The sequence below is a fragment of the Sinocyclocheilus grahami genome, unplaced genomic scaffold, assembly GCF_001515645.1.
Source record: "Sinocyclocheilus grahami isolate Dianchi unplaced genomic scaffold, SAMN03320097.WGS_v1.1 scaffold158.1, whole genome shotgun sequence".
NCBI lineage: Eukaryota > Metazoa > Chordata > Actinopteri > Cypriniformes > Cyprinidae > Sinocyclocheilus > Sinocyclocheilus grahami.
Window position 1 is genome coordinate 645,261 of NW_015505337.1, and position 12,158 is coordinate 657,418.

At 41.1% G+C, this 12,158-nt stretch overlaps 1 protein-coding gene across 1 annotated transcript in view; it reads right to left on the reverse strand.

Annotated features, from left to right (window-relative positions):
* Positions 1–12,158, reverse strand: part of prox1a (prospero homeobox 1a) — a 35,814-nt gene that overhangs the window by 21,763 nt on the left and 1,893 nt on the right. The window contains exons 2-4 of the mRNA XM_016282325.1: positions 9,062–10,857; positions 5,331–5,438; positions 272–466 (exon numbers count right to left, since the gene is read on the reverse strand). Coding sequence (XP_016137811.1) covers positions 272–466; positions 5,331–5,438; positions 9,062–10,789 — 2,031 coding nt within the window. The 5' untranslated portion in view covers positions 10,790–10,857. The remainder of the gene's footprint in view (positions 1–271; positions 467–5,330; positions 5,439–9,061; positions 10,858–12,158) is intronic.

Consider the following 12,158-nt stretch of genomic DNA (forward strand, 5'->3'; position numbering starts at 1 on the left):
AAAAAATTCTTGTTCACTTTACCCCGGGAGTATGGCGAGCATGGGGGTGGGGCTTATGGGATGAACAGCTTGCCATTCATTGTCTAATCATATAAAGAGATCATTTACCTGTATTAATTTTAAAGCTTTGAACTGCACTAACATTAACGGAAAGGATTCAAAGGATTCATAATACCTTATGCATCACTGCGTGAATCTCACCTCATAATACAGTGTGGCCTGATAATGTGAATGCAGTAGTGTGAAACAGAGGTAACGGACGAGGGCTCACCTCAAAATCGTTGGCCTTGTTGTAGTGCATGTTGAGAGCACGGAAAAGCTCGCAGTCCCGGCTCACGCTCAGCTCTTCTGTCCCTGTCACGCCGTCGTTGATGGACTGCCGAGCAAATTTCTCCATCTGGATGTAGTAGAACTCACGGAAGTTGCTGAACCACTTGATCAGCTGAGATGTGATGCAGCGGTTGAACTTTGAGAGAGGGGGGGGGACAGAAACACTTGTTGTACTTTTTGTTGCTGTAGGTTCAGCACAGAGAAATGTATTTGATATTTACAGAGTGCCTTTGTGCTCATCAGTAGATACAATTTATTTATTTATTAATAATAAAAAAAGGATTTTCATAATTGTTGATATTATGCATTTTCCTTATGACACAAGCTATTTAGATGAAAAATATCACAAGATTTTTTTTTTTTTTTTGAAAATCAACAATTTTCTTCAGGTAAAACATGTAACAGATTTAATGTTAGTCTCACTTGTTTTATTGGTTTTCATAAAAAGCACATTAACACGTTCTTTTTTTCAGGAAAAAAATATAAAACTAAAGAATACAGTATATAATCTTTTATTATTATTCTTTTTTTTTATTTTTTAGAAAAATTGTCATTTCTTTCTTCAGAAAAAAACTTATACCAAAAGGTTCCCACTATTTCAATCTGTTTTTACTGAAAACTAATAAAATCAGGTGTGACTAACCTCTAATCTGGTTAGCCAGTGAGACCCTTAAATGTCAGGACAACAGATAAGACATTTGTTTCTACAAACGTGTTTACTTCACATTGTCCTTGAGGATGATGGGTAAGCAAACAAACCCGTAGCCGAGACAGATTGGTCAGGGGGTGTTTTTTTTTCCTCCAACAAGGCTTACACGGTCGGTGCGGATATTTGCTGTTGTGCGCAAATGCAAACAGTTCAGGGTTGAGTAGATGAAATTATAATTGTGTCAATAGCCCATAATGCAGTAACGGCAAATTTACATATCAAGTAGCCGAGTTAATTCTGACATGCCTCAGGGTTTTTTTCCCACATTAATAATCGAGTGAAGTAAGTGATCAAGTAAAGGGTGAAATTGAGTGAAGAAATCTAAATTACATGAAAACATTGCAACAAGTACGGCTCTAGTTAAATAGTTCAGCTCGGCAGCTCAAAGCTGGCCTTCGTACGCAGTTGTGGTAGCTATATTTGGAGCGCCTGATCCTAGACCAGTAAATACACAGTACTCTGTTTGCCCTGTGTACTTGCCTCATGACCTCAGCAAATGACCTGTGCGACAGCCTTTGGACCTTTCTGTGTGTGCGCAGCTACATGTGTATGTTCATGTGTGTGTGCAAAGCCACGGCTGCCAAGAGTGTGAATGTACAGGACAGCTGAGTTGAATGTAGCCAAGTTAAAAGCTATAAATCCAGCGGGCTTTCTGTTGGCTGCTCTGACATGCAGCCTCCTGCCTTTTGTCATTATGGGTGTTCATCAAGCCTTCATTGCCTTTGCCTCCCCTTTCTATACCCTTAAAGAGCATTAATCAAAAATCAACAGCGAGCACTTATCTATCTGTGGCCATGAGAACATGCAGGCCTCTGTTTAGATGACAGCTGAGGAGAGAGAGATCGAGCATGAGGAGAAAAAAAAGAGGAAGGACAAGAAACAAAGAGGGGGGAGGGCGGCCGTGTTTTTCGAGGGTAGGTGTAATTACCGTGTAGAAACTTACCGTCTCCGTGCTTGCAAATTTAAGATAATGAAGCGAACGAGAAATCATAGCGGGGAATCCAAATCGGAGAAAGAGTCAAAAGCCACGACGGGCTGATAGGTTTCCCCAAAAGGCCAGCCGAGAGCATAATTACCGCACCACCGTGAGAGTTCTTCTCCCATAATTCAGCAGAAAATGATTAAGTCGTCATCCCAAGGCATCAGTCTGCAGAAGTTCAAACATGTACTTAACCTATCCAGGAATTATACATTTGGCCTGTGTGTCGCCTCTGCCTTCTTTCAGCCTAACAGCGAGCGAGAACAGGGGTTGAAAAGAAAGAAAGAAAGAGGCGGAAAAAAAGAACAACCAAAGAAGCAAGGCTATCTGATCTCTCGCTTACCCCCGTTTCAATAGATGTTAAACCTATTAGGATCTACTGAACTCGAGGGGCTTCTTTTTTTCCGCTTTATCTGTGGAGCGAAATGCACTGTCCAAATTTCCAGACACTGAGATAAGGACCCCCAGCCCCCATGACGACTTACTCCAGCCCCCCACCATCCCCTTAATTCTTTTAGAATAAGAAACAAAACATTACAAAATGATAGCAGACTGCTCACTGGGGAATGAAAATTGCTTTGACATGGAGATTAGGCTCTTCTATTGTCATAAGACATTGTCTCATATGAGTGGGGCTTGCAGAAGAGATGGATAAAAGGCGAGAGAGGGGGGAATTTTTTTCTAGAATGGCTAGTGGATGACATAATGGAGAGCGCAGAAAAGTAAGTCCGCATGACATCGTTTGGCAGAGCTGTATAAAGGGAGATTTAAAAAGCATTGTTGCCGAATAGAAATACCAGAGATTCAGGGGACAATGGAGCCGAGTTGCTGGAACGTGACAACTCAGCAATTAAGGATCATGTCATCTGCTTGTCAAACAAAAATAACCAGTCTAGCTCTCTCAGCTCTCAGCCACCCCATGGAACAAAACACTAAATGATACGTCGTTGCACAAAAAACACTTGCGAACACTCATTTCTTGGTGGGATTGTGGGAGAGAAAGTGAGATGGGTTGGGTTCGAACAATAAGTTCTTTTGCATTCCGAGTCGAGCTCTTAAATTTTATAAGTAACTTTTAAAAAAGTTTTTAAAGTGTTGACATGTTGTAATTTTATGCACCTATTTTATTTGAGGAGCACCAATGAAATTCTTCACTCACCTGGTGCTCTAAACATTATTTTTATTATTATTATTAATTTATTTATAATTCCTGACTATAACATTGCAATATTTTTTTGTGAAGCTGCTTTGAAACAATATGTATTCTGAAAACTGCCATACAAACTTGAATTATTATTAATTATTAAATTTCATTATTATTATTACTAGTATTATTATTATAAACATTATACATTGTCTTGATACTTAATGGTAACAAATATATATACTTTTTTATAAATTAACATTTCAAGTAATATAAGCTATAATATATATTTTATAAATATTTTGTACATTTACAATACTTTATACAAATAAAAAATATTTATTTTAAGTAATCCAAGAATGATAACTAATGGACTTCACTTTTCTAGAAGAAAGTGTCTAGAAGAAATTTTGACTAGAGCATGTATATGAAACCTTTTTAATTACAATAAATGCAACTTTATTAGGATTGTATTTAGTTTTTTTTTTTTTTGTATTTTAAGCTTTTTTTAGGTTGCAATCACAATCCACTTGCACATACTTTGATCAGCATGACGAATCCGCAAGATGCTTTTGTATGTATGCGTAAAAATCTACACCCACACAAACACACTAGTTTCATAAAAAAATCTATTATTCTATCATTTCCAGTGCTGTTCTAAGAACACCAAACTCGATGCTTCCCATGGGACACCTCATCCTGTTATTCTCTACCCCCACAAAAAACCTTGTATATCCAATGAGCACGCTCAAAAGATTCATAAAACAAATCAGCCTGACGCCTGTGATGTGTCCGGGCAGCAGTTGACTCAGAGAACAGTGTACGGGGGCGAGAGCGTTTCACACACTCTTGCTCACGGGCCTGTGAAAGATTATTCCTCTGGTGACAGAGATCCGCTCTTTCCAAGACACCGGGGCAAGACTTGACCTGTCACTCCACACGTTTCCTCTGTTAGCCATGGACAATACAGGCTTTCACACATGCCTGGTGGGGACGCTACTTATATGGGGGTCTGTGCATTTTTTTATACAGCCGTAATTAGTCAGTAATTTATGCTTAATTCCCTTACATGCATACTAGTTGATCCAAGAAACACATGCCACCTATTGTTCCCGTCTGCTTAAGCAGCCCTGGAAAACCTTCTCTCCCAGGACACTGACCTTGTTTTGCAAAATGTTAATTTAATGTGTACAGAATTTCACCGCCTTGTCTAAAGGGGAATTATAATTGGGCCTTCTTTAATTTAAGGCTTTGATTAACTTTCTCTTTTGTGGCTGAAAATTATGGTACAAACTATATGAATTAGAAGAGGTTTTTAGGTTTTCTTAAAATCAGAGTTAAAAATTAAAAAAGGACTGTCTGTCAATAAATCAGCTTTCTCAAATATTACATTCATATTATTTTCTAGATATTATATCATTCCCTATCAGAGCATAAGCGCTAACAGCGAGCGATGAATGGCAGTACATTCACATGAGTATTAAGCTGCTGGCAGATTTAGATGGATGCAACAGAAGCATGTGTGTGAGGATGAGGTGGTCACCCTGGACCCGGCACAGGGGCAGCTGGGAGTGAGAGGACCCTGCTCTCCTCATTTAAATAATGTGGCCTGAATCTGTCACATTATTTCTCCTCCGTATGCTCCCTGTATGACGCATCAACAACAAATTAAGTTGTAAATAAAAGACAATCACTGCCATTGTTTTGTTTGTGTTGTTGTGCTCCATTTTGTTTGTTGTCTCCCTCCTCCTCCTCCCCATCCCCTCCCGCTTTCGTTTGTTAGTTTCTGCCGAACCTCTAATTTTCTCAGCTCTTATCACCCTCTGCCTCCCACTTCCACAGATCAGTTGGGGATGGGAACTCTCGGAAATTATCGTCCCGACAAGTTAACAGAAACCGAGACTAGTTATCTGTAGTGGCGCGACCAAAAAAAAGAGGTAAAAAACGTAATCTCACGATCAGTGTTTAAAATGAAAGTGTAAGTGAGTAAAAGGGAAAGTGGGACTTGTGCTATGCCGTGTTGTTCTCCTCTCGGAGATTAAGGCCAGTTATTTTAATTGGGGGGTGGAGGGGTCGGGGAGCCGGCTGTCTGTCTGTTTGGAACCCATCTGGACCAGTGGGACAGTGCTACTTCACACGACATAGTTAACGGTCAATGGCAAACTCACCTTCACGTCTGAGAAGAACATCTTCAGCATGTTGGAGCTGGGGTAGCGTGAGTAGAAGAACATCAGCTTGGCCTTTTTCAGATGGTTCGGAGAAAGCCCCTCTTGGATTTGAAATTTGAATGTCAAGGAAATTTTTAGAAATATAATTATTTTAGACGTTCACCGGCAGTAAACCACATTTGCACTTCTTTATGATGGCCTGATGTTAAATAAAAATATCAAACAACATATAAACATAAAATCAGCCAACCTTACATCTTTCATGTATTTATCAAAAAAGCTAATAATTACACCATTGCAAACTATCCCTAATTATTTCCATATTCTGACGACTTTATATTAACACCTACAGAGTCCCAGTCAATGTAGCATTGCAAGTCAATAAACGTCTGCTTATCCCAATAAAATGCTATTTATCTGGAGGTGGCACTGCCCTCTAGATTGGTAAACAGAGGGCAGCTGAGGGGGGTCCCAGGAGAGACCGTGGCTAACCAGAGCCATCTACCCATTACAATTAGCCCCAACCCCCAACCCTCCACCCTGAGCCTCCTGGCACGGCCCCCGCTCTGCCAGTTAGGCCGGCTTTAGCCACATCTGCGCTCCAGACTGGCCCAGCCATTTCCTCTGCAAATTAACGGCTTTATAATTTATCAAAAATGAAGATGCATGTGGGGCTAAATCAATGGGCCCCCACAAGGTCAATTAAGAGGCTCACCCAGCGCTCGCCTAGCCCCCACCCCTTCACTATAAAGCATGGCACCACACCGAATACGGTACATCACTGTGTCTGTTATGTAAAACGCTAAGCGCTGGAACAGTTGCAAGTTATAAGAACAACAATAAATGCATCTACACGTAAGGAACACTAAAAATCGACTGTCTGTGCAATTTCCAACAGTGAGCCTCTTTAATAATGGTGTGCATGTAGATTGACGTGTTCCTTCTGCCAAGAGAGGAGGAGAGGAGGAAAACCCTAGGTGACCTCCATTAGGCTGATAGGGAAGACCAAAAGAGCATTACTCTCTTTCCTACCATCTGTCATAATGCATACAGCAAATAACAGCAGTGAATGACAGCGAGGGAGGGAAAGAGAGAGAGTTAAGCTGTCTTTTTCACAACAAGTCTGATTTTTCAAGGACCTAAAGGCTCATTTAAAAACCAAGAGAAGGGAAAAGCCCAAGCAGTGGGGCCGCTTCTCAAAAGTGCTTCTTCATGAAATGGAGCGAATAATAGACCGTGTTGGAGTCTGGAACGAGAGGGCTGATAAACACCTTCATAGTTGTATTTTTTTTTCAAGAGATTAATCACATTGAGATGCTCTTGGGTCTAATGGGTGTCGCACATTGAAAGCAGTGAGGAAGCATTCGCAGTTACCACTGTTCAATCTCTACGCAGTATTTACAGAGCGATGATTATATCAGTTTATTCTGCCCTTCCTCTGCTCTGTTAACAACATTCATAAATCCCAGGTATCTCATTACTCAGTGCCATTAACATTCAAGACATTTACTTTTAAGTAAAACAAACAGTCACGGATCTTGGGAACAATGTGTTGGGGATGACTCGACGGGGCTTGACTCAACTAACCCACATTTTCTACAAGTAGACCTGGCTTCCAAGAAAAATACTGCTGTTTCTAGGATACGTAAATATTCGAAATGACAAAATAGATCGAGTAAACACTGGCCCACTGAGTGTTAGACAAGCCGGCCCATAGTCAACATGAATGAAGGACATAATGCAAACATGAATATTAAGTATTTCAGGGGAGGAGATCTATGGGGCAGCTGTGGTTTATAGCTAAATAAGATACTACATAAACAACACCACCATAGATGCACTGCATCATCAGGCTTTTTTAGGTCTGGTTTTGTATTAAGCATGTTGCATGTAAGGGAGACAATAACTAGTGAAATGTGATCCAACAGCCAGGTGTAAGGAGAGAAAGGAGGGAAAAAGGACATAGGGATGCTAAATCCATAAATTAATGCTAGACATCTGTTCAGCAATATGAAAGATTAGAGCAACAAATGTACTACAGCAGAGACTTTAGCTCTTGCTTAGAAAAATAGAATAGGAAGCGTTTTTAGATTGTCAGCTGGAAAAAAAATACTTTGATGAATCACTTCTGACATAAAAATATATAAATTAGAACAGACTCGAATTGTGTCATTCCTCCGACAAAGTGATTTTGAAATCGAGAAGGTCTTTTATTAAACCACTTTGGCAAGCGAGTTTGAAAAGTGATCTGAGCGATGTCTTCATAGCGCACGTTTTCTTTGCTTCACTTTAATTGATGAAACCTGAATCTACGTGCAATAGCTGCCTCAGCACTTGAGCATGGAGCTAGCGCAACCATGAACCTCTGTCCTCGTCTACTATATTAGACATGCAAACTGGCTTCACCTGCCGCCCACCCCCACCCCATTCTTACAACAGCCCTGTGCCAGAGCTGTTCGGTCTCTCTATATGCAAATGATGGGGGAAACTGAACAAGGCTATTTTTCTTGAGATGCAAAGAGAGCACGTGACAAGGAAGATCATGCTGCCCATGGCTGAAGATAATTGGCTGCTTGTTTCTTCTAGAATTTGAATAGAAATTCATATTTGATTAAACACCCTATTTTGCAAATATTGAGAAGTTGTCGTTCAGGTCCCAACTGTGCAGGTGTGCAAGTATACGTACAGAAATAATAGACTCTCTCTGAGCTGAAGAGTGCTTACTTGGTGAATTCTCTTTGCGTCGTTAGGATCAACTATTTTGCCAGTTAATTGTAATAAATAATGTAATCATGCAATTAATAAATTAAATAATTTAATATTTAATCTTCAGATTCAAAATGACTGTTTAATACTTTATATTGAACATTTGGTTTTGTTCATTTTGACAATTCGAAGCTTATCAAAGATCTAGTAGCCATTTGGCAAAAGGTTAAAAATAGGGAAAGGGATGAAAGAAAAGCAGCTACCTGCAAACACCTGTTCACACCAGAGAAACAGGATAAAAAGAAAAGACCTACTGCCAGGCAACAGCTATCAGTGTACCTTTACCTAAAGCAATCTGGTGGTGTTCATAAGAAATAGGCTTTGTTGTTTTCTTGAGCTCACATATAATGTAAAATAAAAGCAAATAAAAGGGAGAATAAATTTTTTTAAATTACGAAGCTCAACAGTAGGGACTTTTTTTACCCTTGTTGCCGTTGACACCAACTGAGCACAAATCCTCCTAAATGAAGCGCTCCTCCACTGACAGAGATCTTTTACCATCCTTCTAACACAACTTTCTAGGGCCTCTAAGCAAAGGATCCCACTTGTCCTTTTACTTCCTGGCTTTGAAATATGATTTGCTTTGAGCATTTATGTACAAAGTCTTGCATGCGCTGTGATGAAAGAGAGGGTTTTATTGTGAGTCTCCCTGTGATAGTGTGAGAACAGAGAAGATGGGAGGTATCTTAGCCACGGCGGGGCCTTTCAGCACTTCTCCATATAGCGCACACTTAAAAGCCTCCATCTACTGAGCTCTTTTTAATCTTTGGACTACTAGAGGAACACTGATTGTGAATGTGCCAATTAATGGAGATTCATTGAAATTAAGTTTACGTCTTTTAAGATCTGTCTGTCATTCATATGGTATTTAAGCTGCACTCTCATCAGAGCTGTCTCAATTTTTTTTTATCTAAACAAATAAAAATACAATTATCATAAAATGCTTTTTTTTTTTTAAAGGATATTGTACTTCCTGAATATGGAGAGATGTCAGACATGTCCTGAAGGTCTCCACACTCTGATTTGATAAGGGACAAGGACAAGCCTTCATTCCCTGGGTGTGTTGGTGAGATGGAACGATGGTGGCTGAGGTGGTTGGACGACATCTTGGTCCGTAGGCTGGTGGTCTCTCTGGACAGATCCAGAGACTCAGGAGAAGACCTATCCTTTCCTGGGTAATGCACTGTTGGGGCACCTAAGGGGCTCTGGAAAGGGTAGCCCATTAGAGGAAGGGGGAAAGGATGGCGGAAAGAGGGAGGACTAAAGCCCATTGTGGAAGATAAGGGTGAGGGGTGCAGGGAAGGATGGTGGTGAGCCCCAGGTGTGGGAAGAGACCCAGTCTGATCTGAGGAGTTCTTTCTCACTACCAAAGGCAGGGCCTCCGTTTGGTCATTCGAGTTGGGCACCTGCATGCTAGCAAAAGTGTCCAGAGGATTAGGAATGATGACATCACCGAAACATTGCAAGCGCTGGTTGGCAGTATGAAAGTTTGGGTTCTCTCCATTGACTGCGAAACGATCAGGGGGCATCTGCAGGGGTGGGAAAACCTGAGGAATTGGGCGTGGAGGCTTAGCAAAGACCTTCACCACGGTGTCCACTACTTGGGACATTGCTGTATTGAGCTCTTGTTTTAGCGTCTCTGCTAGCTGTTTGCCCTCTGCATGCATGGAGGTTGGTCCCTGGTTCTTTCCTCGTGAGCCATCACGCTTGGGTTTGTCCCCCTCTGTCGCCATGTTCTGCACCCGAATAAGTGCACATGCTCGATCCAGGAAGTGCCCCGGATCCACATCAGACATCTCGTTGTCGGAGCGATCTGGGACAGAGCCATGGGCGCGATTGTCCATTCTATCAGAGCGCATGCTGTCTTCAGAGATGTTTCCATCTTCGTCGTTCTCAGAGTCAGTGCTGTCGTAAATCTGGTAGAACTTCTCTTGCAGTTGCCGGAGCTGCTTCTGCATGTCCTCCAGCTGCAGTTTCAGTTGCCGGCGTTCTTCGTGTTTCTGCTCCTTGCGCGCAGAGACGAGTTGCTGGAAACTCTGTTGCTGCTGCTGTGGCAGTTTCTGCTTGCGCTTGTTTTCCCGGTAGTTCTCACGAGGACTCGGGGGCTGGGCTACCCCCTCGCGCTCATTATCACCAGCACGGAGTGTGACGCTGGGAGAATGGCTCATCCCACGGATGATGTTCTCCACCCGGGCTCGTTTGGCCCTAAGATGCTCATCTGTTAGCCTCTCCATTTCAAATTGGGTCATGGAGGGCCTGTTGAATGGTGAAAGGCACTCCTGAGGGCTGCCCCGTGAGGAATTGCTGCAAGCATCCTCCTGCTGGATCTCTGAACCGGTGCTCGAGAGGCCACTTCCCTGGAAATTAGGCTCACTGCCACCATTTTTGGTCAAATTGTTTTTCAGAAGCTGGGAGATGATGGTTGCCCCAGGAAAGGGCATCATAGCGTCTTCATAAGAGTTCGCCCTCTTCAACAGCTTGCGAAGCACGTTGGACTTCTCGCCGTCTGCGTGCTGCACCACAGAACACTCAACATCCTGCTCGGAACCGTGGGGATTCATGGCACTAAGAAAGGTTGCTTTTGCTCGGGTGAAAAACACAGATGCTTGCCCAACAGTCCTCTTCACTCCTATGTCAACTCTTCTTTTCTTGGTTTGTCTGCTTATGAGGGATGTGCTGTCATGGTCAGGCATCACTGGAACTGCTATTCTGCCATCTTTGAAAGCCTGTCAGCTGGGCACAGCTCGAGAACCCTGGGAACCTAGCCAAAAAGAAAGGACTGATGAATAATTTTCTTTATATGTCTCCAAGTTTCTTGTGGCCAATGCTAAATGCAGTTTGAAATAGACTAATGTTCTAGAGAACAACACAGAATGTATTAAAAATATTTGAAGTCAGTCTATAGTATACTAAATAAAAACTGACAAAGAGGTTGACCACAAAAAGTATATAATAAGGATCAGTTACAAACTTGTCATTCAAATTATTTGAATAATCTAAAAAAAAAAAAAGAAGTCATACACAAATCTATGTAGAGCTGCACACCAAAACGTATTCTCATGTAAGAACCAGTTAAAAATCACACTGCTCTGTTTAGCCAGACATGTCCTGCTACTATTGTGCTCACACAGCCAACATGCAGGCTTTGTTCACTTTGGTAAGTTTTTAGGTACCTTTGATATTTGCAAAGACTCTTACAGTAGCGGCCTTAATATTATATTTTGGAGATTAGCAGACATATATGTTCCCTCATCTAATTAAAAAAAATCATAAAACAACAAGTAGGCTATAATACAACTCATGAATAAAATTCTGGGTTTACAAAAACAATTGGTTTATGGTTGATCAAATAAATTCAAATCAAACCTATTTTGTGGATAATATAGTGTAATAAAAGCTAGTTTTACAAGTTGACGGTGACTTAAGTTTGGCCAACATTATACTAACGCTTAAATCAGATGATAATAAGTATGAGTTCTCCGTGCATATTAAAAAGGCTAATATGTAGCTTTGATCGTTATGAATGTAACGCACTTTAAATAGACTAGGGTATTTCGTCTTGCACTGAGCATAAAGTGCACAGCTTTGCTAAGCAGGTATTGAATAACGCGACTACTTCCTCCAAACATACGAATAAAACGTTACAGGGAAAAGAAAAAGTCCAGTAATTTAAAGTGATAGTGTCTTCATATTGACCAGCACGGCCAGGTTTGCAAATATCTAGAATAAATATCTAATAGCCTATTCTGTGACATACACCATACGACGAAGCCTATAACTTAAAACAACTGTGCTTCAAGACGCACCGATTAACATAGTCATAAGTTTACATTTACAATATGAAACAAATCGGAAATACTGCTTTTGCTGCCAGTAAATATAGACACCTGACAAGTCAAGAAAAAAAGGCAACAAAACCTGTTCGTTTTAGACGTCTTTCACCTCGTACGGCCATTGCGTCCTATGCGCACCTTTTCTTTCCAAAAATGTCAAGCTGTTTAACTTCAATTCAAAAAGTTGTGATAGAAAATGTAATTCATAGTACATATATATGTTAACGCA